This window comes from Anabrus simplex, chromosome 1, assembly GCF_040414725.1.
Source record: "Anabrus simplex isolate iqAnaSimp1 chromosome 1, ASM4041472v1, whole genome shotgun sequence".
NCBI classification, from domain to species: domain Eukaryota; kingdom Metazoa; phylum Arthropoda; class Insecta; order Orthoptera; family Tettigoniidae; genus Anabrus; species Anabrus simplex.
Genome location: NC_090265.1, coordinates 55,805,245 through 55,832,558, shown reverse-complemented (window position 1 = coordinate 55,832,558; position 27,314 = coordinate 55,805,245). Strand labels below are relative to the sequence as shown.

Here is a 27,314-nt window from a genome sequence, read left to right as displayed (position 1 = left end):
TGTGAGAGGCAGCAATATCCTTTAGTTCGAAGCTGAGTTAGGTTCCAGCCCTCTCACCACTGCAAGTAACTAGAGACGAGTTAAGTGTGAAAGACCAGTCCCCTCTATCACCATTACTGCTGTTGCTATGTGATCTCACTCTGTGCTTCCTGACAGCACCAGAAACAACTAAAAAGATGAACCTGGAGCTTTCCAATTCTGGATAGCTCCATGAATTTCTTCTCATCTGAAGAATCCAGAAGGGCCAGCCTCCCTATTTCAGGCAGGCTAGACAAGTTTTAGCAGTTCAATATGGGCTCAGTACTGATGATGAATGCGAACAGTACAGCTGAGCGATGAGGGACTGCAAACGAAGACTGCCATATGTACGTCAACTGTGTACAATCGCGATAACAAGAATTCCAGGTGGAAAAGGAAACAGGTAAAGTTTGGTCGAAGATTTTGGCCAACCCTGAGGATGAAGGAGAAGTAACCAAGGCAACGTCACATGTGTTCATCGTCCAGGAGATGTGGCCTGTATCGTTACGCACTCAGAGGTCACTCCCAACACCATTTTCTCGGGAACTCATTAAGATGTTCCTATGGTTAAGTATTCTGGCTATACTGGCTTTTCCTAATAAAGGAAAACAATTAAATAACTGTAATTTACTTGTGAAAAAACGTGCAGGATATAATCCCACCCCATTACGTGTGGCATTTAATTGTTTGATCAGTGCTGACAATAACTCCATAGAAACGGTTTTCCAAACACCCTTGCTATTAACAAAGTAATAAAGAACCATTCTTTCCATTTTTCCCTAATTTGTTTCCTCCAATCATTTGAATTGCTAGAAAATTATTATTTCTATGGAAAACTAGTGCACTGTTTAAGATTATATAAATACAATTATTTTCGTATGCAGGAAGCGTTCATTTTATTTATTTACATTTTTTTTTTGGTAATGTTTTTGTAAACATTGCATGATTGTCAAGTATTGAGAAGGTGGATTAAATATTTTGTATTTATTTTATGTGACATCATTTTATCCCATTTAATTTCTATCCCATTTCCCATAATTATATTAAGAAAAACAAATGGGCTGTGAGCTTGCATCCGGAAGATAGTGGGTTCGAATCCCACTGTCGGCAGCCCTGAAAATGGTTTTCTGTGGTTTCCCATTTTCACACCAGGCTGTACCTTAATTAAGGCCATGGCTGCTTCCTTCCAATTCCTAGGCCTTTCCTATCCCATCATCGCCATAAGACCTATCTATGTCAGTGCGACGTAAAGCCACTAGCAAAAAAAAAACAAAACAAAAAACCAAATGGTATAATATTTCAGTAAAAGGATAGACCGTAATTCTTTATATGAAACAGTTTCCTTCTTTCATCTTAATTTCTCGTATTCAAATTTGATATCCGTGTATATTTTAGTGCAAAGTATATTAATTCTTCTTTTGACAGTGTCTGCATGAATAGTTTAATAGGGCCAATATTGACAAAAATATGGGTCATTCTTTCTTACGGTGGTTGAGCACGATGATAATGAAGTCATGGTCGAAACCGCTATAATTTCAGCCAGTCTTCGCGCATAAGAATTTCAAAGAAACTGGAGAATTTGGCCTTCAATGAGTTGATATACACAGTACGTCTATTGCCTTCAAGGACTCCCCTCATTCCCCTCTCTCATCGTTGTCAAGCCAGGGGGGATGTGCGGGCAGGCAGGGAGCAAGTACCTTCCCCTCTGAGTGTTTTGTTCATGCTAGATATGCCATACTTCACTCTCTCCACCTACCTTTCACTCTTCAAACATGTGCATGTGTTACATGTCTAATGGATGTGACCAATGTGAGACTTTGTTGTGCATGTGTGTGCACGCACTGTGAACCGTGTGGCAGCAGTAGTTGTGGAGTGAATTTAATCATATATTGCTCAAGGGTCCAAGTGACAGTTGCAGAAGCGTGTGTATTGTAATTGTTTTAGCTTGTAAGTGTCAGAGCGAATAACTTGTGTGACCGAACAGTGAGAACAGAGAGAGAACGCTAACTAGAGTCATTATGTGCCTGTATAATTGTATAGCAATTAGTGTTTGTTAATAAATTTTAGAGTAAACACTACCAGTTGTGTGTTTGTTTATCCACCTGCCTACTCGTTACAACATGTACCGGTATAAAAAAACTGATGGAGAACAGTTACTTATCATGTAAGCACATGTGGATAGAATACACAGAAAAGAAACATACTTTTTGGCTGTAGTCACCATCGGAGGAGAATAGAAATTTTTTTTGGACCCATGTCTTTATTTTATGAGTTCATTAACTACGTGTGATTACACAGTAAGTTATAATATTACATTAAACTGAGTTACTTGTTATATAATCTTTTCAAAATATCATTTGATATTAGATATAATTTTATCTAATAATTTTCAAGCAAAAAAATTAAATACAATCATTAAATTTATTACTTGGATTGTTGCATGTGAAAAATGTTTCCATTTATCTTTACAGGACAGATCCCGATGGATGGATGTGGGATCACTTCAACAAAACACCACCAATGTCAACCATCTCCTTGCTAGTACTCATTTTCAATCCACTTTCCTTTCAGGAGATATTGCAAGTATCCTCACAAGGTAAGATAAAGGGTAAAGTTAGTCTTCATAAAAATCATAATGGCTCTTGGAGTTCATTGTATATACATCTACCAGGGCATTTGCAGTGAGACTATTTGAACTCTGAACCTGCCATGCTGTATTTCTCCTACTGGTGACTTGACAGCCATCTGCCGAGCTCAGTGCATGCGAGGTGCACATGAACCTGTCCTGGTCTTGGATTTAAGCTGAGCTTGTTAGTGAGCGAGTGCCTATTGAAAGACTTATTTGACTTATTATTTGAGTTGTGTACTGTTGTGTTTTGTGTATTAAATCACAAAGTGTATTATGGCTCAGTACAGGTTGACTACTGCACAATGTGTGTTTACTTTTATCCATAATTCGTATGTGGTAACTACTCAGCTCATCATCCAAACACAATTTGAAGAAAGACCCCTGGGTGTAAAAGTTTGTACAATTTCTAATAAATTTCAGGCTATAGGAGGTATTGAGATCCAGAAACCAAATAGACAGCATGAATAAAAACTTAGATGTCACAGGTCATTGTTAGAAAAAAAATTCTCCAAGAAATATCCATTAGGTATCTTTGAGAACAAGTAGGAATTTCTTAGGGATCTGTGATAAGAGAAAAGCTACTAAAATATTAAAGTTAAAACCATATCACATAACTGTGGCACACGCTCTTCAACTAAGCGATCCCATATATTTGTGCACATTTTTTATGTACAGTAGATTCTGGATAATGTAAATACGGTGAACTAAACTCAAATTGAATAATTTCCTCAGACAAAGTCTGGTTCCACCTCCATGGTTATGTGAATGTGCAAAATAGTTGTTATTGGAATACTGAGAATCCTAGAATATGTGGACAATGATGGTGGACAGTTTCAGCAGCTCCTTTCATAATGCTAATAAGTTACAAACTTCTCAAAATAGTTCATGATGCTTGCATCACCACCACTAAACTCTGCCAACCTATGGCAATGACTGTCATACTCACCAATAGGAATAATACTACACAGCTAATTAGTTCAAATATTCTCACTGTAGGTATTCTGTGGTGTGAGAGCAAGTACTGAATCAGGAGCATAAAGCTCATTTAAATTTTACACTGTTGATTCTTTCTCTAAAGTTCTTCTTCACTTCTAATGCCTTCTAAACACTTTCACTTCTGCTGTCTGTATTAATTTTGCATTCTATGTTGTAACTCATCAGATCTCATCTGTGTATGTCATAATAGGTATGTAATATGAAGGTCCTCCCTTGTGAACCATGTGACCTTGCCATGGTGGGGAGGCTTGCGTGTCCCAATGAAGTAGATAGCTGAACCGTAGGTGCAACCATATCGGATGGGTATCTGTAGAGCGACCAGACTAACGAATGGTTCATCGAAAGGGGGTTAGCAGCCTTTCGTAAATTGTAAGAGCGGTATTCTAGATGATTGACTGATACGGTCTTGTAATATTACTTAACATGGCTTAGCTATGTTGATACTACTACATGGCTGAAAGCAATGGGGAACTACAGCCATAACTAAGTCCCGAGGACATGCAGCTCTCTCTGTATGAATGATGTACTGATGATGGTTTCCTCCTGGGTAAAATATTTTGGAGGTAAAATAGCCCCCATTCGTATCTCCAGGTAGGGACTACACGAGAGGGGGCAGTCATCAGGAAGATGGATACTGACATTCTGTGAGTCGGAGCGTGGAATGTTAGAAGTTTGAATCATTGTGGTAGGTTAGAGAATCTAATACAATTTAATTTAATTTAAGTTAATACAATATGTGAAAGGTGACAAGAATCTAATTGGGATGGGAGACTGGAATGCAGTGGTAGGCCACGGAAGAGAAGGTAATACAGTGGAGAATTTGGATTGGGACAAAGGAATGAAAGAGGAAGCCGGCTGGTTGAATTCTGCACGGATCATAATTTAGTCCTTGCTAACACTTGGTTCAAACAGCACAAACGACGGCTGTATACATGGATGAGATCTGGAGACACTGGGAGGTATCAAATAGACTTCATCATGATTAGGCAGAGATTCAGAAACCAGGTGTTGGATTGCAAGAGTTTCCCAGGTGCAGATGTGGACTGTGACCACAACCTGTTGCACATGAAATGCCATCTAAAATTGAAGAAGTTGAGAAAAGGAAGGAATGCAAGGGGATGGGATCTAGACAAGTTGAAAGAAAAGAGTGTGAGAGATTTTTTTGAGAAACATGTAACACAAGAACTAAATGAAAAGGTTGAAGGAAACGCAGTAGAGGAAGAATGGACTGCCATGAAGAATGAGATCAGTAAGGCTGCTGAAGAAAAGTTAGGAAGAAAGGAAAGATCAACTAAGAAACAATGGGAAACTCATGAGATACTAGACCTGATTGACAAATGATGAAAGTACAAGAATGCAAAAAATGAGGAGGGAAGAAAAGAATACTGGTGAATAAAGAATGAAGACAGTTCAGATAACTTTTAGGAAGGGAGGAAAAACCTCAATGAAAGACACACTCTACTTGAATGTTCAACCACTAGAAACAGTCAATAAATTTAGGTATCTAGGAATAACCCTGCAAACCACAGTGAAATCTTTCTGACGTCATGTACAAGAGAGATCAGTAGCTGCGATAAGAGCAATTTATAATATCAAAAATATAACGGACCTGTCCCTGGCCACAGCAATGACCCTTTTCAAGACAGCCATATCCCAAATAGCAACTTATGGCTTGCAGATAGTTTGGGAACATTTGTTGACTAAGGACCTAGCAAAAATTGAGAGTGTAAAGAGTCGATTTTTAAAGCATATATTGAGAGTGGGGGAAATTTGCACCGACAAGGCTGGTTTATGAACTAGCTAAAGAATCCTTCTATGCAGAAGAACTGAGGTTACAACTATCACTGCCATCCACAAGAAGCTATACTGAGCATATAGAAGGAAGAATAATCAAGAGGAGAGAAATTGATTTAGATTTCTACACCACAGACGCTATTCTCGACAGGAACTGGACAAGAGAAAACCAAGAGCAAAGACATATTATAACACAACTTGCCATTCATGACTTTCACCATAAGATTTGTGTGAACAAAATCTATCATAATCTTAATGAAAGTCATGTGTGTATTTTGTGCAGTAATAAGTGTGATAGATATTATATAACCATGTGCCGAGCAAGAACAAAGTCGTTGAGTGCCTATTGTAAAACCTAGTTTATAATCTAACGCCCATTTGGGTGAACCTTTCTTCTTAATAATAATAATAATAATAATAATAATAATAATAATAATAATAATAATAATAATAATAATAATAATAATAATAATAAAGAATGAAGTATACAGAAGGTGCAGGACAGCTAAGGAAGAATGGCTGAAAGAGAAGTGCAAGGATGTTGGAGTTTGTATGGTCCTAGGTAAGGTAGATGCTGCACACAGGAAAATCAAGGAATCCTTTGAAGAAAGGAAAACTAAGTGTATGAATATTAAAAGCTCAGATGGAAAACCACTTCTAGGGAAAGAAGGCAAGTCAGAAAGATGGCAGGAACATATCCAACAGTTGTATCAAGGTAAAGAAGTAGATGATTGGGTTCTAGAACAAGAAGAGGCTGTTGATGTTGATGACATGGGAGACCCAGTTTTGAGATCAGAATTCGACAGAGCTTTGAGATGATACAGTTGATTCCCATAGGGAATCTGAAATACTTGTCCTGAATGAGTAAATTTATAATACCAATATAAATGGTCCATTATTGGACATTATAAATTTTCCAGCTAATTCATTCCTGGTTGCCAGCGTTTCGCCCTTGTGTGCTAGGTTGGGCTCATCAGTTGGTACCTAGCACACCTACCAAGACGCTGGCTAGTGTATACCATGGAGGCCACTGCGTAGGCTACTTGGAGCCACCAGCAGTGCCAATGCGCTATGAGAGACTTTGTCTCATTACCAAAAGTTGATGCCCGCTTGGCTATCAGATGATACAGATATTGATTCCCATAGGGAATCTGAAATGTTTGTCTGAATGAGTAAATTTATAATACCAATATAAATGGTCCGTTATTGGACATTATAAATTTTCCAGCTGGTGAGGATCCCATACACTGGAACCATACTCCAGTTGAGGTCTTACCAGAGACTTAAATGCCCTCTCCTTTACATCCTTTCTACAACCCCTAAATACCCTCATAACCATGTGCAGAGAACTGTATCATATTTATGCGATCACCCCAAATGAAGATCTTTCCTTATATTAACACCTAGGTACTTACAATGATCCCCAAAAGGAATTTTCACCCCATCAACACACTTTTTTAATGAATACGGTTTTACGTGTTTGAATGGGTAAATCCTCTTGATAAAAGTTCGAAATCTATGCATATCATAAGAAATTTTGGACTGTTACTACACCACGAGAGTAAATATTTATTCCTTGTATAATAGTGTGTTTTTTTACAGATATTTTATCTATATCAATAAGAACTTCCGCTCCACCCATCAAGATTTATATATACGCAGACGACATGGTGATGGGTTTTCACGATACTAACGAACTCCAGAAAGGAATAAATGCTCTAGGAACATGGGCTGAATACAACAGACTGCAAATAAACGCAGAAAAGACTGTACACATGGTCTTCAGGAAAGGAGGACGCCTATCCGCAAGGGACAAAATTTACCTCAAACATGAACCTCTACAAACTACGAACAGCTTCAAATATCTGGGCATAACGATCCAGACAACAGCACACTCATTGAGAATTCACACAACACAATGAGCAGCTGCCTCAACCAAAGCCATCTACGACATCATGTCATTAAGCAAACTTTCCCTGGATACAACTTTAGCCCTCTTTGAAGCCAAAATCGTTCCTATTCTAACATACGGAATAGAGATAACATGGGAAAATTTAAGCTATAAAGACCTAATATGAATGGAAAAAGTGAAAGCCAGATTCTTGAAAGCAGCCCTCGGAATTTCAAAGTACACCAAGTCAAGACTAGTGTATGAACTCGCGAGAGAAACATTTCTAATAGAGGACCTGAGATGGAAATTCAATCTGCCCTGTACAGACAACCGGAAGAAACTGCGGTTAGAGAGGGAGAAGAAAAAGAGGGAGATATGGCCAGAGTTCTACTCTTCAGAGGCCATGATGAACAGAGCATGGACAGGCACAAACCAGGAGCTGAGACATTTTGTAAATTCCATGGCAGTCCATGGCTACCATCACATAATCTGTAGGTCGAAGGCATACCACGACCCGGACTCGATGTGCATATGTGAACTCTGTGGTAAACATTGTGACCGATATCACGTACGGTCATGTAAAAATTGTGTGAAATCAATCATAGACCTCTGTATTGATTAATGTATACTAATATTGCACAACTTGTGTGCAATAAAGTTCATATAATATATATAAAATAACTTGTCCTGACTGACTGACTGACTGACTGACTGACTGACTGACTGACTGACTGACTGACTGACTGACTGACTGACTGACTGATTCATCATCGCCGAGCCAAAACTACTGGACATAAAGAAATGAAATTTTGGAGATATATTCATATTAAGATGTAGGTGCTCGCTAAGAGAAGATTTTTGGATATTCTGTCGCTAAGGGGGTGAAAAGGGGGGTGAAATTTTAATATGAATGTATCTATACCTCAAAACTTTAAAAATTTACAGATGTGAAAATTGGTATTTAGAATGTTCATTAAAAATAAAGAAACACGTACTTTTTTGTTTTTGGAAAATCCCAATAGGAGGGGTGAAAAATGGGTTGAATGCCTTTAATGAGGTTACTTATATCTCAGAAACTGAAGATATTACAGACCTGAAAATAAGTAGTTTTGATCGCTTTTAAAAATAAAGAAACATGTATTTTTTTGTTTTTGGAAAATCCAATTAATGGGAGGATGAAAAGGGGGGTGAATTTTTAAAATGAGTGCATCTATATCTCAAAACTTTTAAAGTTTACAGATGTAAAAATTGGTATTTAGAATCTTCAATAAAAATAAAGAAACACATATTTTTTTGTTTTCGGAAAATTCCAATAGGAGGGGTGAAAAGGGGTGGAAAAGGTGTTGAATGACTTTAAAGAGAATACTTATATCTCAGGAACTGAAGATATTACAGACCTGAAAATTGGTGTTTGGGATCTCCTTTAAAAATAAAGAAACACGTATTTTTTTGTTTTTGGAAAATCCAGTTAATGGGGGGTGGGGGTGAAAAGGGGATGAATTTTTAAAATCAGTGTATCTATATCTCAAAACTTTTAAAGTTTATAGATGTAAAAATTGGTATTTAGAATATCCTTTAAAAATAAAGAAACATATATTTTTTTGGTTTCAGAAAATCCCAATAGGAAGGGTGGAAAAGGGGGAAAAAGAGTTTGAATGCCTTTAATGAAGCTACTTATATTTCAGAACCTGAAGATATTATAGACCTGAAAATTGGTATTTGGGATCTACTTTAAAAATTAACAAACAGGTATTTTTTTGTTTTTGGAAAATCAAAATAATGGAGGGTGAAAAGGGGGATGAATTTTTAAAATGAGTGTGTCTACATCTTAAAACTTTAAAAGTTTACAGATGTAAAAATTGGTATTTAGAATCTCCCTTAAAAATAGAGGAACACGTATTTTTTTGTTTCCTGTAAATCCCAATATGACGGGTGTAAAAGGGTGAGGATACATATATCTCAGAAACTGAAGATATTACAGAACTGAAAATTTGTATATGGGATCTCCTTTAAAAATAAAGAAACACGTATTTTTTTGCTTTTGGAAAATCCAGTAAATGGCGGTTAAACAGGAGTGACAAATGGGGGTGAATTTTTTTTCTTTGAAATTTGCTTTACGTCGCTCCGACATAGATAGGTCTTCACAATTAAGTATTTATTTTCCACCTAGTCGATACAATGATTGCTTAAGGCAATTTTTAATGGTCAAAAGTGGTACATGTTTCGTATATTATCAACATCTTCAGCCACATAACACTGTTTAGATGAAAAATGTATAAAATTGACAAAGTAATGCTTTAGAGGAAGTGTCCTTAAAATTAACATTAATTTTAACATTAATTTTAAGGACACTTCCTCTAAAGCATTACTTTGTCAATTTTATACATTTTTCATCTAAACAGTGTTATGTGGCTGAAGATGTTGATAATATACGAAACATGTACCACTTTTGACCATTAAAAATTGCCTTAAGCAATCATTGTATCGACTAGGTGGAAAATAAATACTTAATTGTGAATCTATTGAAGTGCGATACGGACCATGAAGCTGATTTTATGTAATAGATAGGTCTTATGGCAACGATGGGACAGGAAACGGCTAGGAGTGGGATGAAGGAAGCGGCCGTGGTCTTAATTAAGGTACAACCCCGGCATTTGCCTGGTGTGAAAAAGGGAAACTATGGAAAACCATCTTCAGAGCTGCCGACAGTGGGGTTCGAACCTACTATCTGTATACTGGCCGCACTTAAGCAACTGCAGCTATCGAGCTCGGTGGGGTGAATTTTTTGAAAGACTATATCTACAGAATATCTGAAAAACGTAAAATCTAACGGACACAAAATGTGGGTATTTGGAATCTCCTGTAAATGTAAAGAAACTTAAGTGATTTGTTTTTGGAAACTCCACTTAAGGGGAACTAAAAAGGGGTGAAATTTTAAAATGAGAATTTCTACAGTACACCTCAAAAAACTAAACAAGTTACAGAAGTGAAAAATGGCATTTTTATCTCTATTAAAAATAAAGAAACGTGTATTTTTAATTTTCGGAAATATCACTTGGGTGGAGGGGGGGGTAAAAGTGACTAAAAATGGTGTTGAATTCTTTTAATTAGGCTACTGATATCTCAAAAATGAAGATGTTACAGATGTGAAATTTGATATTTGGAATCTGCTTTAAAGGAAAAGAAACACGTATTCTCGGAAAATCCAATGAAGGGGGGGAGGGGGTGTGTGAAAGAATTGACAAATTAATTGACTAAATTGTATGAGAATACATACATCTAATAAAAACTAAATTTGTTACAGACGTGAAAATTGGTATTTTGATCTCCTTTAAAAACAAAGAAAAGTGCGTTTTGGGGGGGAAACCATCTTGGGGGCGGGAGTGAAAAGGAGTTGAATTCCTTTCATGAGGACACATAAATCAAAAACTGCAGAACTTAGAGTCGTGATAATTGGTATTTAGAAGATCCTTTACTATTAAAGAAACAAGTATTTTTTGCTGGGAAATTCACTTGGGGGGAGGGGGATTGTGAAAGGAAGTGAAAAAAAAGTGAATTACTTTTATGGGTATACTTATATCTCAAAACTGAAGGTAATAGCCGTGAACATTGGTGTTTGGAATCTCCTTTAAACATAAAGAAACACGCCTTCTTTTAATTTTTTTTTTGGGGGGGGGGGGCTAAATAAAAACTTAACGTCAGTGGGGTGTAAAAGGAGGTGAGACCAAATGATTTTACTGTTCATAATGTACTTATAAGGAGACTGCGTTCCTCAGACGGCTTCGCGCCGGCCTCTCAGAGCTGGGTTCCGTGGTTCAAATCCCGGTCACTCCATTTGACATTTGTGCTGGACAAAATGGAGGCGTGACAGGTTTTTCTCTGGAAGCTCCAGTTTTCCCCGTCATCATTCATTCCAGCAACACTGTCCAATATCATTTCATTTCATTTGTCATTCATTAATCATTGCCCCAGAGGAGTCTGACAGGCTTCGGCAGCCGGCACAATTCCTATTGTCGCCGCTAGCTGGGGCTTTATTCATTACATTCCTGACCCTATCGAATGACTGGAAACAGGCTGTAGATTTTAGATGAACTTATTCTGATCATAAACCGAGCATTTTTAATCTTTCCAAGGGTTTGTTTCCGACAGACATCTTTTCCTTCGGAGAACGTTCTTAGATTACAGTAGATTTTCCTGGCATATAAATAAAAATGTAAACACATTTGAAATAAACGATAGGAATGAGATTGACCGTCAAATTGTTCACCTCTATAATAAGTCAATAATGCACGGAAGTATGTCATTCGTATCGCCAGAAATCCTGCACACTTGCCTACGCACGACAATGGTGCTGGTCACATTGTCAACAATGAAAATGGCAGCAGATGTAATTTACCGCCAAGTAGTGGTCTTGCATCTTGCTGTGGGGTCCAGAACATCTAATAATAATAATAATAATAATAATAATAATAATAATAATAATAATAATAATAATAATAATAATAATAATAATAATAATAATAATAATAATAATAATAATGTTCTGGACCACCGTCAAATGTGCGGACCGCGCTGGAAACGGGTCCTGGACGGGTAATGACTAAGAATGCAGTCCGGCTGCGGTTTTAGTATCGCCAAGGCACCCAAGACGACACCACACCGGATCTCCTGAAGGATTTGATCCATATTAAAAATGCTTATAGGAAAAGATGGCAAAGATTTAGGGAACCAACTGACCGGGTGGAATACCTGGACCTAGCCCAGGAAGTACGAAATTGATTGCTGGAGAGAAAGATTGAAAAATGGAAGGAAACATGCCATAATCTATTAGAAAACGAGTCGGATCGAGAAATTTTGGCGGATTCTCTCAGAAAACGAGTCAGATCGCGAATTTCGGCAGATTTTATATAAAACAATAAGCATTCTATTATGAATTTCAGTAAAATACTGTAGCAAAGCGCGGGTATCTTGCTAGTAGTATAATATTTATGTTGAACTTACGTGTTTGACAGACTGAAAAGCTTTTTAAGGTACATGTTTCATCAGCATTCATTATCTTAAAGAAATTCAGTCTGCCACTTGAGGAACTGCCTTCAAGTGTTATTAATTTAAATGTTGACCCTTACAGAAGGGTTTTCATTTAGTACTATAAGATGCCTACATGCACATTTGCATCTCATCATAAATTGTGTTTCTGCTCATTCTCTTATCTCTGACACAATTTCCAGATTTGTGAGTCAGGCAAATAAGTGCCCTCTATGAGCCATGGCTAAATGAATACAACCATGAATGGCAAACTTTGGAGAGATAAACAAAGTTCTAGCTAAAATAATCTGTGATTCAGGTGGTAGAAAGCATGGTTTGATAATTATAGTTCGTATAATACTAATGCAATTCTTCTTTTCAATTTTTTTAAAGGCCGTTTCTCTGTGGCTGGGTATGCACAACCCCACTTATTGAGTAATCTTGAAGGTGAGATGGTGCAAGTTGTCCACATAATACAATTTCTGGAGCAGTATCTCAACAGTTCTTTCCCACTGCCTCAATTGAACCTGATAGCATTGCCTCAAATCTCAACTGCAGCAGCAGAAAACTACTGGGGCGTTATCTTATTTAAGTAAGTAGCATTAAATTAAATTTTGTGAAAAGTATGAACTGTAATTCAAAACATTACTGTTGTATACTTAATAGCTTACTGGTATATATATTAACAAGTAAGTTATGAAAAATAAAATATGAAGAGAGATGGAAGAAGAGGGATGTTGAGGAAGGAGTCAATTTTAGTAGAAATACTAAAATTAAAAATATAAATTCAGGGGCAATTTCTGACAGTTATCCCTAAGTTTTAAAAGACTCATAGAAATTTGAATTATTTGTAATGATACAGCTAGAAAAAAAAGAGGACAAAATGAAGAAGCAGGTCATAACGAAACAATAAGAATTTAGCAGTTATAAAAAAAAAGTATGCAACAGGAAGGTAAAGAGTAAGTAGATAGTTCTTTGTTATATATGTCTCTTAGTCCAGAGCCTAGAAACCTATGGAATATAAGAAAAATTTGAATTATGAAAGCATGAATGAATTTTCAGTGAAACTCTAGAAGTTCAATTGGTAAAGTTTAACTGTAGGACAAACTTTGATGGCACAAGTGCAATGTAATTTCATATAATGGTAGTTAAAAGATCTTGTGAATTATTTATTAATGTGACTTCCCCTATCAGAAAGCTGCCACATGGACAAAGTATTACAGTAAGTAGAAGTAAGAATTCTCCGAATCAATACATATTTATTATATGTGACTATTAGTATATATCACAATGTGGGACTAGTTTCAATCATATAATGATCATCCTTAGCACTTATAATCTGTGTAACCTACAATCAGCAGTGACGGTGTAACGGAGATGCTATATTCAACAACCCGTGTTGGCACAATTCCAAATTTATAAGATTCTACAAATGTCAATTAACTACATCTTATTTTCAAATTTCTGGAAAACAATAAAAGTTTACAAATTAAATAAAGGCAATCAATTCTATTGAAGCTCTCTCTCTTAAAAAAAAAAAGAAAGAAAAAGAATTAAAGAATTAAAAAATGGCAATTTCTCCTCAGCATCATCTAATTACCCTATTTGTGGGTTTCAACCAATTGCACTTATGTGACATGCAATATTATGGTGAATGCTGAACTTCTCATAGACGTACTTTCCACAGACTCAACTAATCAAATGGGATGAATTTTAATTTCAAGAATTTATACCTGTTGTGATGTCACCAGATGCAAAATTTTACTATTATAAGATAAATCAAACTTCATAACAAAGCTCATGAGCACATCACCGAATTTTAATTATGATTTTTCATTGTTTTATGTATATATGCAGAGTGTAATGTTTTGTCAATATATGATTATTATATGATCATTATATGATTAAAACTAGTCCCACATTGTGATATATATACCGAGCTCGATAGCTGCAGTCGCTTAATTGCGGCCAGTATCCAGTATTCGGGAGATAGTAGGTTCGAACCCCACTGTCGGCAGCCCTGAAAATGGTTTTCCGTGGTTTCCCATTTTCACACCAGGCAAATGCTGCGGCTGTACCTTAATTAAGGCCACGGCCGATTCCTTCCCACTCCTAGCCCTATCCTATCCCATCGTCGCCATAAGATCTATCTGTGTCGGTGCGACGTAAAGCAACTAGCAAAAAAACAAAAAAAACAAAAAAACAAAAAAAAAAACATTGTGATATATACTAATAGTCACACATAATAAATATGTATTAGTTAGGTGGAATCCTTACTTCTACTTATTGTAATTGTATCAGTATGGACCAAAGTGAAGATAATTGCATACAATAGGACAAAGGATATTGATTACACAAGAATATTGTACATCTTTGACAGTAGTTGGTAAATGTAATAAAATGTCTGAGATAGAGTAGAACAGAAGTTTTTGAAAGCCCGGTCTAGAAAGCCAAGAATAATGGCCGAGAGGATTCGTCATGCTGACCACACGACACCTCGTAATCTGCAGGCCTTCGGGCTGAGCAGCGGTCACTTGGTAGGCCAAGAAGGCCCTTCAAGGGCTGTAGTGCCATGGGGGGGGGGGGAGAGTTTCTGAAATAAATTACAATATACTATGAAACATATATTTGTGATTTTTGGTATCCTGTTAGTTGACATTACAGGTCCAAAACAGATTAATAAAGAACAAAAATTTGTCTAGGACTCAGAAATGTTGCTTGTTTTGAAAATATTAAATAATTTTATCTATGTGTTCTCAGTTGTGAAGGTATGGTTCAGTGTGATAATTTTGGATTGCGTATTACAAGCGCATATCGCACACTAGGATGTTAAAAGGTTAAAAAGGTTAAAAGGAACCCAGCGCACATCGGCACAAATATGGCGTGCCACTACGGCTCCTCTTCGCAGTCAGAATAAGAAGATGCCTCACCCCAGCTTTAACGCTCTGACTCTGCAGTTGCTGTATACATTCTAATTCTCCGCAGCAGTCCACAACACAAGCAACTCTATTCTATCTCACCAGACCAGTAAAGAACAACAACTTCATCCCGTAGTCCGCCTTACTTTATTCCACGGAACATCATCATTTTGTCTCACCGGCATTTCACACCGATGTCTTCACATCACAATCGATGCTACAGAAGTCAACTAAAAGAATAAGCGGAAGTCTCAACCCGCAACATTTTTCCTAATTAGCAATTACCCATATTAACTGTCACCATTGTTGCCGTTCAAACGCACGGATTACCCATGAATCTCCAGCCACACTGACCAGTCTCCATCCTGATCTCGGCGCTGCAACTGGAAAACTTTCAGTTTGATGCCTAAAAAACCTCATACGGCTATGAAATTTTCCCTACCCCCGGTGATTTTTAACTAAATAAACTACTCTACATATTTCTGAAATGTCAATGCTATTTCCTTCTTCCAACCTCTAAAACATCAGGACGCACTTGGTACTAAAAATTTTTTTTATCCTTGCGCACCTACTGCTCTTGTGTAAATATGTATTTAATTGTAAATTCTCAACTATTCACTTAGATAATGTAATTACTAATAGTTACCAACCATTGACATTAGTTTTTATTTACAAACATTTACGCTGATTGTTAAATGTAAATATTTTTTAAAACTTTTTCTCAACTGTTCAATAGAACAATGTAAATACTGTATAGTTACCAACCTTTGACATCAATTGTAGGTTAAAAACATTGACGCCAAACACTACACCTTTTCTCCCTTAATTGTTATAATGTAAATATTTTTAACTTTTTATTATCATATGATTGCGTCAACTGTTTCTCCAGAGCACCACTGCAGAACTCTACTATGTTATTTTTAGGCATTGGTGCTGACCTTTCATCTATAAACCTACATGTTCAACCATCACTTTTGTGCAACTATTTCCCATACTTAATTTTTGTATGTTGTTAATAATATGTATTAATTTGTACATGTCTACTACTAACCAGTTACCTGATTTTTTACCTTGAGGTGATATTTTGACTGATGATGCCCTCAATGAAGGGCGAAACATGTCTCAAGTGGAATCTACAATAAATTCCTAAATTATAAAATTTATATGTATTGAATAGGTGAAAAAAAACAAACCTTTTAACATCCTACATTCAGTATCTTCAATACGGATAACAATGATTTTTATCACTTGCAATATCGCACACTATCCGAACCTGCGGTTATTACGGTAGCAGCGGTAGCACCGACTGATTTACTTGCCTTAGAGAGACAGGAAGTCTAGCGAACTCAAGGGGAGCTCGGAAAGAAGCGTGCTAAGGAGCTAGCTTATAGGCAATGAATGGAGTGCTGGCAGCAAAGATGGGAGGAAGATTCTCGAGGAAAATGGATTAAGCGGCTGATACCATGTCTAGCTGACTGGGTTGCCCGAGCTCATGGTGAGGTTAACTTCTACATTACACAACTATTGATGGGTCACGGATACTTCCGGAAATTTCGAGCAACTTGGCGTGTATTTATTGCAATGATGTAGATGATACATTTCACACATTTTTTTGTATGCTATCACTGGTCAGCTTAGAGAAGATGTTTACATACTGAGCAAGGAGAGTTGACCAGAAACTATTTTGCAGGTTGATGCTATGAAACCAAGAATCTTGGGATCAGGTAGCAGTATATGTAGAAGGCATCCTGCATCAGAAAAAGAGGGATATGAATGCTCATGAATGGCAGTAAGGAGAAATAAAGTAAGAAGAAACCTGAGAAATTAGCACGACACCGACCTGAAGTAATGCGAGAGTGGTTCCGTGGTGGAGATATACATCATGGAAAAAGAGTGTGTGTGCTTGTGGAGTGCTGACACTCACAAGTGTCTCATGAAAGATTTCCCACACTTCCCTGTAACAAAAAAATATTATTATTATTATTATTATTATTATTATTATTATTATTATTATTATTATTATTATTATTATTATTATTATTATTATTATTATTATTATTATTATTATTATTATTATTATTATTATTATTATTATTATTATTATATATTTCGACTAAGTGATAACAGAGTTTTAAAACAATTATTTAATTACTTTTGGAATAATAAATCAAAAACAATTGGTTTAAAGAAGTCCAAAGTGATTTGGAGGAGTTGAATATTACCATGCAAACCATAGAAAACAGAGGCGAGAAAAGTATTTTGAAGAATAAATGCATCAGGCTTCCTCTGACCACTGTACAGAGGAAACAATATGTTATAACGGATGCGGAGTGGGCAGCCAGGTCAACCAGACTCAAGACTTTTTGGGAGAAGAAAAGGAAGACAAATTTGTTGTAGTCTGATTTAAGTGCTCCAATGTGGGCGTAAACTCTGTAAATAAATAAATAAATAAATAAATAAATAAATAAATAAATAAATAAATAAATAAATAAATAAATAAATAAATAAATAAATATTATTATTATTATTATTATTATTATTATTATTATTATTATTATTATTATTATTATTATTATTATTATTATTATTATTATTATTATTATTATTATTATTATTATTATTATTATTATCATCATCACAATGAACCATATGCCAACTCTAATCTCTGCGCCATTTAATAACCAAATTAGGGTGAATCAGGGATCACTCTTTATCTCTGTTTTCGTTCATCGTTTGCTTGGGCGCTATCACAGCAGAATTGCAAACCCATCATCCTTGTACTCTGGTTATGCTGACAGTATCATGTTCTCAGAACAATGAACCAAAAGACCAGGAAAGACAAGATTAGAAATGAGCAAATAAACTGAGCTTTTAGGAAGATTCAGGCTGCAGTGGTTTGGACATGTTATGAGGATGGACAGAATGAAAACATCAAGGAATTATTTTGATAAAGAAGTGAAAGGGGAGAGGCCTGTAGGGAGGCCAAGGTATTGATGGATAGATGCAGTAAAATTGGAGGTCAGCAAGAGGAATGTCAAGTGGGAGGATGCAGAGGAACAGAAACTACGCTTTGGCAGGAAAAAGTGGCAAACATTTGTACACCACACCTGGAAAACTGGAGCTGGAAAATGATGATGATGAATACCGCATCGTTTGAGAATGATTAATAGTATCACTTATTTCCTGGATCTAAATTGAGTAAAAATGATGATAATCAGCCCTACAATGTTGAATAACATAGTATTTACTTTTGTAATATCAAAAATTCTGTTGAGAAATTCATGTTGTTCTGTTATCTTTTTCAGTGAAGCTGAACTAAGGGTGAATGACTTACCATGGCAGTTGCTGTATGCTGTTTCCTCTCAGTGGGTTGGCCACTTGGTTACTCCTCATCAATGGTCAAGTATTTACCCAAGTTATGCTTTGGCTGAATACTTGTCATTAATAAGCTCCCGGGATGCAGTAAAATATTCAGAGGTGCTTTACACAATAATTGGACAATAAGTTTCATGAAGTTTGATGAACCATGTATTTACTGAAATATTATACAGTATCATGTTTCTTAACTTCTTTGAAATATGACAGCAATTATCTGATAAATGCAAAGGATGATATGATCTAGTTGGAAAACCATTTTTATATTGTCATTACAATTTCATTTGATTTGTTGTTGTGTTATATTGGGCTTGGGGAGTGAGTGGTTTGTACATTCTGACCAGTGATCAGCATTTCATTGTTATGAATAAAACAAGTTAATTACATGTGGAAGGAAGGGTGTTTATATATGAACACTGAAGACAAAATTAGGAACTGTTTATTCAAAATTAATCTCTTCAAAATTCTATATTCTTGTTGTTCACAAGTAATTTTTCCACCCGGCTGAGTGGCCCCAACTTGGTAGGTTTAAACCTGGCTCAGTCCGGTGGTATTTGAAGGTGCTCAAATATGTCAGCCTCATGTTGGTAGATTTACTGGTACTGTCCCCTTTTTCTACTGTCAAGGTAATCTGTCCCAGACTAGTTAGCCGCTTCCAGGCGTCTTCAATTCGAACAACTCAAACTATGAAAATAATTGAAAAGTACACCCTGGATTTAATGGGGAACACATATCTAATATGGACAAGACGAGGCCAACTAATAGCTATTGAAACAACCTTTGAATTATGTAAATTTTTGTCACACATTGATTTTGAGCAGCATTTTTCCATTTTATTGTTTATTTAAAAAAAAAAAAAAGTTTTCCTCAAAACTGACATCATGCCTAGACCTGCATAGCTTATACATGTTCTAATGGGCTTAGGGAAGAAAATAACCTAGTCTAGCTGTACACAAAATATACATTGAGTGGTAACACATCCTACCAATTTACGATTTGAGAACAATCAACAAACAAGACATCAAACTGAAATGTGGATTGGGCAACATACCATTAATCACAATAAAAGCAACAAATATACATTGATTAAAGAGCATCTCACGATGTCATATTTTCCATCCCCATATCAAAGTACACCCTGGATTTGATGGGGAACATATATCTAACATGGAAGCAGATCCCACTCATGCAATCTTGTTAGATAATTAATTTGCACTTTAAAAATAAATTCATCACCTATGCAATGTTGATTCCTGTAATAGAATGCATAACAATGGATCGTAGAGTTCAAACATAATTCATCAATGATTGCTGGAATAAATTACATGACACAAAATAAAAAAAATAAATAAACAGAGTGGAATTTCACTTCAACTAAAATTCAACATCAGTCTGTAAATCAAAAGAAATATCTGACACATATATATCCTTTTTTTTTTTTTTTTTTGCTAGTTGCTTTACGTCGCACCGACTCAGATAGGTCTTATGGCGACGATGGGATAGGGAAGGGCTAGGAGTGGGAAGGAAGCGGCCATGGCCTTAATTAAGGTACAGCCCCAGCATTTGCCTGGTGTGAAAATGGGAAACCACGGAAAACCATTTTCAGGGCTGCCGACAGTGGGGTTCGAACCTACTATCTCCCGAATACTGGATACTGGCCGCACTTAAGCGACTGCAGCTATCGAGCTCGGTATATATATCCTCAGTGTTGTCATAACATAAAGGACTATTCAAAACTATACACATCACAATGTCAAACCTGTCTGCAACAAAATACTGTAATGACATGGAGCAAAGATTACAATAAATGAAATGCCGCCTCACACACCCTCCTCGGTAGATACACACAATCATCCTCGCCTATCACTCTGCGGAATAACATAAGAAAGGAGACTCAGGCTCCCATAAAGAATAATAATGCAGCAAAATCCAAACACTGGATCGAACACTTAATCACCTGCTGCTGCTCACAAATCTACCCGAGGCAGGTTATGCAAAAATGACAAGATGCAGGCCTTGAAATGAGGAAAACACGTCCCCTTTATCAACATTCAACAATAACCCCCCTTCCACTGGGCGAGTTGGCCGTGCGGTTAGGGGCACGCAGCTGCAAACTCGCATCCGGGAGATAGTGGGTTCGAATCCTACTGTCGGCAGCCCTGAAGATGGTTTTCCATAGTTTCCCATTTTCAAACCAGGCAAATGCTGGGGCTGTACCTTAATTAAGGCCACGGATGCTTCCTTCCCATTCCTAGGTCTTTCCTGTCCCATCGTCGCCATAAGACCTATCTGTGTTGGTGCGACGTAAAGCAAACAAAACATATTCAAAAGTTAGCTAAACCAGGTGTAAAAAAAATAGATGATGCCATGCTATCTTTTGAGTTTAAAACCATGCAGCACTGGTCAAATACCCAAATGCACCCACTCTCTTTAAATTCAACTTTATACAAAATGCCCAACTCTGCTGTGATACACAGGTAGAAAACTGAAATATTTACAAACTTGACATGCTTCGTTCACAAAAAACCAGAAAGTTACTGAAATAGCTTACACTTCCAACATGAGGAAATTGCCATAATAATAATAATAATAATAATAATAATAATAATAATAATAATAATAATAATAATAATAATAATAATAATAATAATAATAATAATGAAAATTTAATGACACACGAACTCCTAAAATTTGAACTGTGAATTTGAGATTGCAATGGCAGAATGAATAACCCTCCAATAAATTTCCAACACTTATGACAACGCGCACTTGACGCCACAAAAATAATTCATATATTTACACACAAACACATAAAGATGACACTAAACAGAGGCGTGTGTCAGAACCCCACTGGCATGCACACACTCTCATACTTCATGCAATTTACCTGGAAAGTGTGACAGCATGTTGACATATTCTTTGAAATACCATAATCTAACTAAACCTATCCTTTTTTTTTTCTTTGCGTTTAGGCCATCTGTGGACCACGGTGCTTGTGTTCTAGCTGTGTTTTTGTCTTCGTCTGCCCCTTTTAGCATACTGGATTGTGTTCTTAGTGGCCTCTTGAGCCTTCCTGTTGGCCCAGTATTCCTTCATTTTCTCGCTGAATTCTTTCCTGCGCTCCTCTGACCAATTCCTGGCTCCTTTGTGGCTAGCTGATGTAAGGGATGTTAGGAAAGGTTTAGTTTTGACCATTAAACGGTATGCATTTCTGTTAGTAATGGCGGCTTGATTAATATTAAGGTCTGGAAGATCTTTGTCCACTTGTTTGGTCCAGGGGAATCCAGTAGCTTTGCCTTTGTTAGCAACCTTGAAGATCTTATGGGATAATCTATTAGGATCCATTCTGTATAGGTGTCCATAGAAAGTCAGACGTTTTCTCCTGATGGCATCTATGAGGTTTTCTTGATGCTGGTAGAGCTCATTGTTGGGTTTGTACCATCGCCTTCCATCTGGTAGGATCCTTGGCCCTATTATTCTTCTCAGGAATTTCCGTTCTTGCACTTCCAGGGCTCTCAGTGGGGTTTTTTTAGTTAGGGATAGGCATTCTGCTGCATAGAGGACTGATGGTCTGACTACTGCATTATAGTGTCTCAGTTTTACATTCTTTGATAAATGCTTTGAGGCATACAGTTTTCTGCAGGCATGGTAGGCCTTGTCTAATTTGATTCTCCTTTGTTCAAGAGCCATCGTTTCACTTAGGTCCTCCGATACCCACTCTCCGAGGTACTTCACATTTTTAGCTCTCTTGATGTGTTTTGTATCACTGACTCCCATTGTTGTAGGGGCATCTTTGATGTTGGTCATAAACTCGGTCTTTCCAATGTTGATCATGAGGCCCGCTTTAGCTGCAATAGAGTGCAGTGTTTGAAGCTGCATAGTGGCCTCATGCATGTCGTTTGCTAATAAAGTAAGGTCATCAGCAAAGGCCAGGCATGGAATCCTCAGGTTGTCTGATTTAAACCCCATTCTTAATCCGGTGTTCTCAGGTAATGACCTGGTCCATTCTCTTATGATCTTTTCCAGGACACAGTTAAATAATATGCATGAGATACCATCTCCTTGCCTCACCCCTGTTTTGATTGTGAAGCTCTCTGATAATTGACCTCTAAACTTAACTTTGGAAGTGGTGTTGTGCAGGGTGGCTTGCACCAACCTATTAATTTTTTCGTTTAGTCCCAGTTCTCTTAAGGTGTTGAAGAGTGTGATCCTATCCACGGAGTCGTATGCCTTCTGGAAGTCGACAAAGATAGCTACCCACTGTCGGCATCTTTTCTTGCTATATTGAAGGATGGTCTTCAGATTTTGTATCTGTTCAGCACAAGACCTTGCAGTTCTGAACCCTGCTTGATATTCTCCTAATTCTTTATCCAGTTGTCTTGTTATGTGCTTTTCCAGAATCTTGGAAAAGACTTTATACGATACTGAAAGGAGTGATATTCCTCTATAGTTGCTGGGATCTGTTTTGCTTCCTTTCTTGTGGATTGGATGGATAACAGCTGATGTCCAATCATCTGGGAGCCTTTCCTTAGCCCATATGTCCAGGATTACTTTGTGTATGTGCCTGAATGTTTGCTCACCAGCTTGTTTCAACATTTCTGCCACTATTCCGTCTTCTCCAGGAGCTTTGTTGTTCTTGAGAAGTTGAATGGTCTCTCTTACTTCTTCATAGGTGGGAGGAGGGATGTCTTTGGTGTCCGGGTTAGCTGGTTCTCTAACTGGGAGGCGCTGCGCAGGTTCTTCAGCATTCAAAAGTCCTTGGAAATAATCAGCTAGGGTCTTGATGCAGTCATCATCATTGAGGCACAATGATCCGTCTGTTCTCTGGAAGTGTAAAGTTTGGGGTGTGAACTGGATCGTCTGTTGTTTTAGACCTTTGTATAAGTCTCTGGAGTTGTTTTTTCCAAAATCCTCCTCGGCTTGCTTAATCAGTTCTTTGTTGTATTTTCTTTTCGCCCCTCTTATGATGCTGGAGGTGTTCTTTCTTTGTATAATAAAGGCTTGTAGGTTGGTTTCGTTTTTATGATGGTTCCATTTGAGCCATGCTAGTCGCCTGGATTCTATAGCCTCATCGCATTCGTTTGACCACCATGGGTGCTTGTTTCCTTTAGGTCTGTTGGGGATCGTCTTCTGAGCCGCGTCTGTTATAGCATCCCGAAGTGGGTCCCAATTTGTAGTGGTGTTAATCCTATTGATGTGTTGGTTCAGACTCTCTTGGTAACTTGCATTGTCTTCTTTAAGTTTGGTGATATCAAACCTAGGAATCTTCTTTTTCTTCATAAGCATAGCCTTGGTCTTATACAGTGGTTTCAGATTCATCTTAACCATGGACAGGTAATGATCGGAGTCTATGTTAGCTCCTCGTAAAACCTTCACGTTCATAATGTCGCAGTGGTGCTTCTTATCTATTGCTACGTGGTCAATTTGGAACTCGCCCATCATGCTGTTTGGGCTGCGCCACGTCATGGCCTTCCTAGGTAGGCGTTTAAAAGCCGTAGACTTCAAGAGTAATCCATACTTGGTGCACAGACTGATTAGCCGTTCCCCATTCTTGTTGGTTCTCTTATGGGCGGGGTATCTTCCTACAATCTTTCGGTATTTCTGTTCTCTCCCAATCTGAGCGTTGAAATCTCCCAGCAGTATTGTCGTATGATGATGTGGGATGTGGTCTAGGGTTTCCTCAAGGGTGTCCCAATACTTATCTGTAGTCTCTGGGTTTTTCTTGTTAGAGTCATTGGTAGGAGCATGGAAGTTAACCAAAGAGTATCCCCTATTGCTAGACCTGAAGGATATTACTGAAGTTCTATCATTGGGCGAAGAGAAGCCAAGTATGTTAGCAACTAGTTTGTGGTGTACTGCGAACCCTGTCCCCAGGAAGGGTACATTCATCATGACTCTCTTACCAGGCTTTCCCTTATATATTCTATATTCTTGAGACTCCATGGCATCTTCATCTGGGAACCGTGTCTCTTGTAAGGCTGCAATGCTGATGTTCTTGTCTTTCAGGATTTCAAGGGTATGTTTAAGTTTCCCGGTCTTGATCAGCGAGTTAATATTGATCGTAGCTAGGTATGTGATGTTCCTTTTTCTTTTAGTTCTGACTGGGTCACATGAAGGCATAGGTCCCCCAGAATCCGATGACCTATATGCCCCGTCATGAACGGGGGTGGATTGGTTACCACCTGGGGATTTATCATTATTGTTTTCGTACTTCATGTTTGATACAGTCTATCACACAAGTGTGTATAGTTGGTCACCCGAAAGTGACGAGTTGTTGACTATCAAGGTTGTAAGCCTTGAAGCCCCCAGCACTGATCGGTTCACTGACCCAGTTTCCCGCTGGGATTGGTTACCCAACCTTCCACTGGGTTGCTCAGCTTAACAGGGACACCTCTTGTAGGTTACGTGCTGGAGTTGGAGTGAAAGAGGCTAGTTGGATTCTCTTGCTGAATCCAATATTTTATGTTGCAGATACCCGGCAACGACGCATTTCACTCCCATTTGCCCGGAGCCACAAGGACTCCTCCCAGGTTAATTCCAGGGACCTAAACCTATCCTTTATGTAATTGAATTTTAAAGTTAAAGTTAACCCAAGATATTCCTTGCATCTCTACTTCAAGAAAAGAAAGTACAAAACACTGATTAAACAGAAAATGTTTAGCACATAAATGATGCTAACCACTCAGCTATGCAATTGTGATAAAACTGGCAAACTATGACTTCATGCATATAGTCAGGCATGTACTTTACAAGACTTACATTTCAATGTCAAATCTATACTACACCTTACTGAAACTTAGGATGTAGTCTGGTAGAACAAAGTACACTAAGACTAATAAATTTACATAGCAAAACCTAACCTATCCCCTGGACCACATTAAAATATGCGCTCACATCCATGATTTCATAGAAAAGGTGTTACTCATCTTATTTCGAAGGTTCAGCCACTAGCCTCCAGACCAGCTATCTCCTATTATTTTAATGATAGCCCATTTTCTCCATGATGTCTTTAGAAATGAACACGAGCACTCCGTACATCTCCATCCTTGGCGAAGAAAACCCTGTGCTGATGCCTTCCACTCCTCTCTTTGTGTGGAATGTCGCTACAACACCCCTCACTGCTTGTCTGACATTGGAAACTGTTTGTTTTCTTCCCCTCTCACTCTAAGCTGCACCAGTGTTATCCGGCAAATCTACAGACAACATTTAGTCCTTGAACTGGACCGGAAATTGTTGTACTATGCATTGTTCATATCACTTGAAAGTTAAGTGATCTCACACAGCTAGGAAATTAGAATAGGCTGACCAAAGGTACAAGCAAATGCTCATTCATAATATAGTCCATCCCACAAAAGTTTATGCTGTCTCTAACTGTTAAAATTTGCTACAAGTTCATCTCTGCCCAAAACAATTAAGAACAATCTATACGCACTGATGTTGTCCTTATAGGCCCCCATGCCTATGAGAATTTATACAGAGCTCAATTACACTGAAGTATTTAAGTATCAAAATCTGAGCACTTGGGCTGAATCTTAAGTTGTCGTAGCACACAACATAATGTACAAATACCATACATTTCCTTTATGTGCACACACGCTAAACTGATAAAATTTTCTCTCTTCTTGCTTTCCGTGCAAATCGACAACTTCACTCCTCAAAGACTCCCAGAAAAATCGACAGTTAACCCCAGTGCTGGTCATTTTTATTCATTTGCCCCCATAGTCATTACTTACGCTCTTTCAGGGCACATCTCTTGTTTTAGCCAACGTCTTGTCAATCTTCAAATGATGCTACCTTTCCATTGGTTCAAACATCTTGTCACCTACGCTTACTTTAAAGTAATGTTGTATGACATTCTAGCCTTGTGTTGGGCTTCCGAAATGTAGTCCGTTGGCCTACTCCATTTTCTTCCATTTTTCCCTTGTTCTGAAGCATGTACATGAAGGTAGTGCATACATTAGGTAGCAACCCTTTTTCCTTAATTTAGCTTGCAGACAATAGAACACTGGTACCAATCTTCTTGTTGAATTGTGAAACATATGACCTGGTCACTCCAAGTTACCAAGACTTAATAAAATGAATGTTTACTATACTTTCAATAAATGATAGTACAGCAATTAAATGAGCACTTTAATAAGGGATCAGCACATAATAGAAATCCTGATGGACAAAATTCCAGCACCTCGGCATCTCAAAAAACCGTCGAAAGTAGTTAATGGGACATAAAAATAATAACATTGTTATATAGTTATTTTTTATACACTGACTGACAGTGACAATGCAACACCAAGGAGGAGTGGTTCGAAAGGGATGAAAGTTGGGGAAAAAACAGAGTCGGCACGGAAGAATAATTGATGTTTATTTCAAACCGATATGCAGGTTACACAATGCGCACGGCATCGACTCAGTAGGATGTAGGACCACCGCGAGCGGCGATGCACGCAGAAACACGTCGAGGTACAGAGTCAATAAGAGTGCGGATGGTGTCCTGAGGGATGGTTCTCCATTCTCTGTCAACCATTTGCCACAGTTGGTCGTCCGTATGAGGCTGGGGCAGAGTTTGCAAACGGCGTCCAATGAGATCCCACACGTGTTCGATTGGTGAGAGATCCGGAGAGTACGCTGGCCACGGAAGCATCTGTACACCTCGTAGAGCCTGTTGGGAGAT

The 27,314-nt window shown here is 37.7% G+C and overlaps 1 protein-coding gene across 1 annotated transcript in view; it reads left to right on the top strand.

The window, feature by feature from the left end:
- Positions 1–27,314, top strand: part of LOC136861051 (aminopeptidase N-like) — a 119,580-nt gene that overhangs the window by 42,438 nt on the left and 49,828 nt on the right. The window contains exons 5-7 of the mRNA XM_067138797.2: positions 2,490–2,614; positions 12,747–12,945; positions 18,577–18,748. Coding sequence (XP_066994898.2) covers positions 2,490–2,614; positions 12,747–12,945; positions 18,577–18,748 — 496 coding nt within the window. The remainder of the gene's footprint in view (positions 1–2,489; positions 2,615–12,746; positions 12,946–18,576; positions 18,749–27,314) is intronic.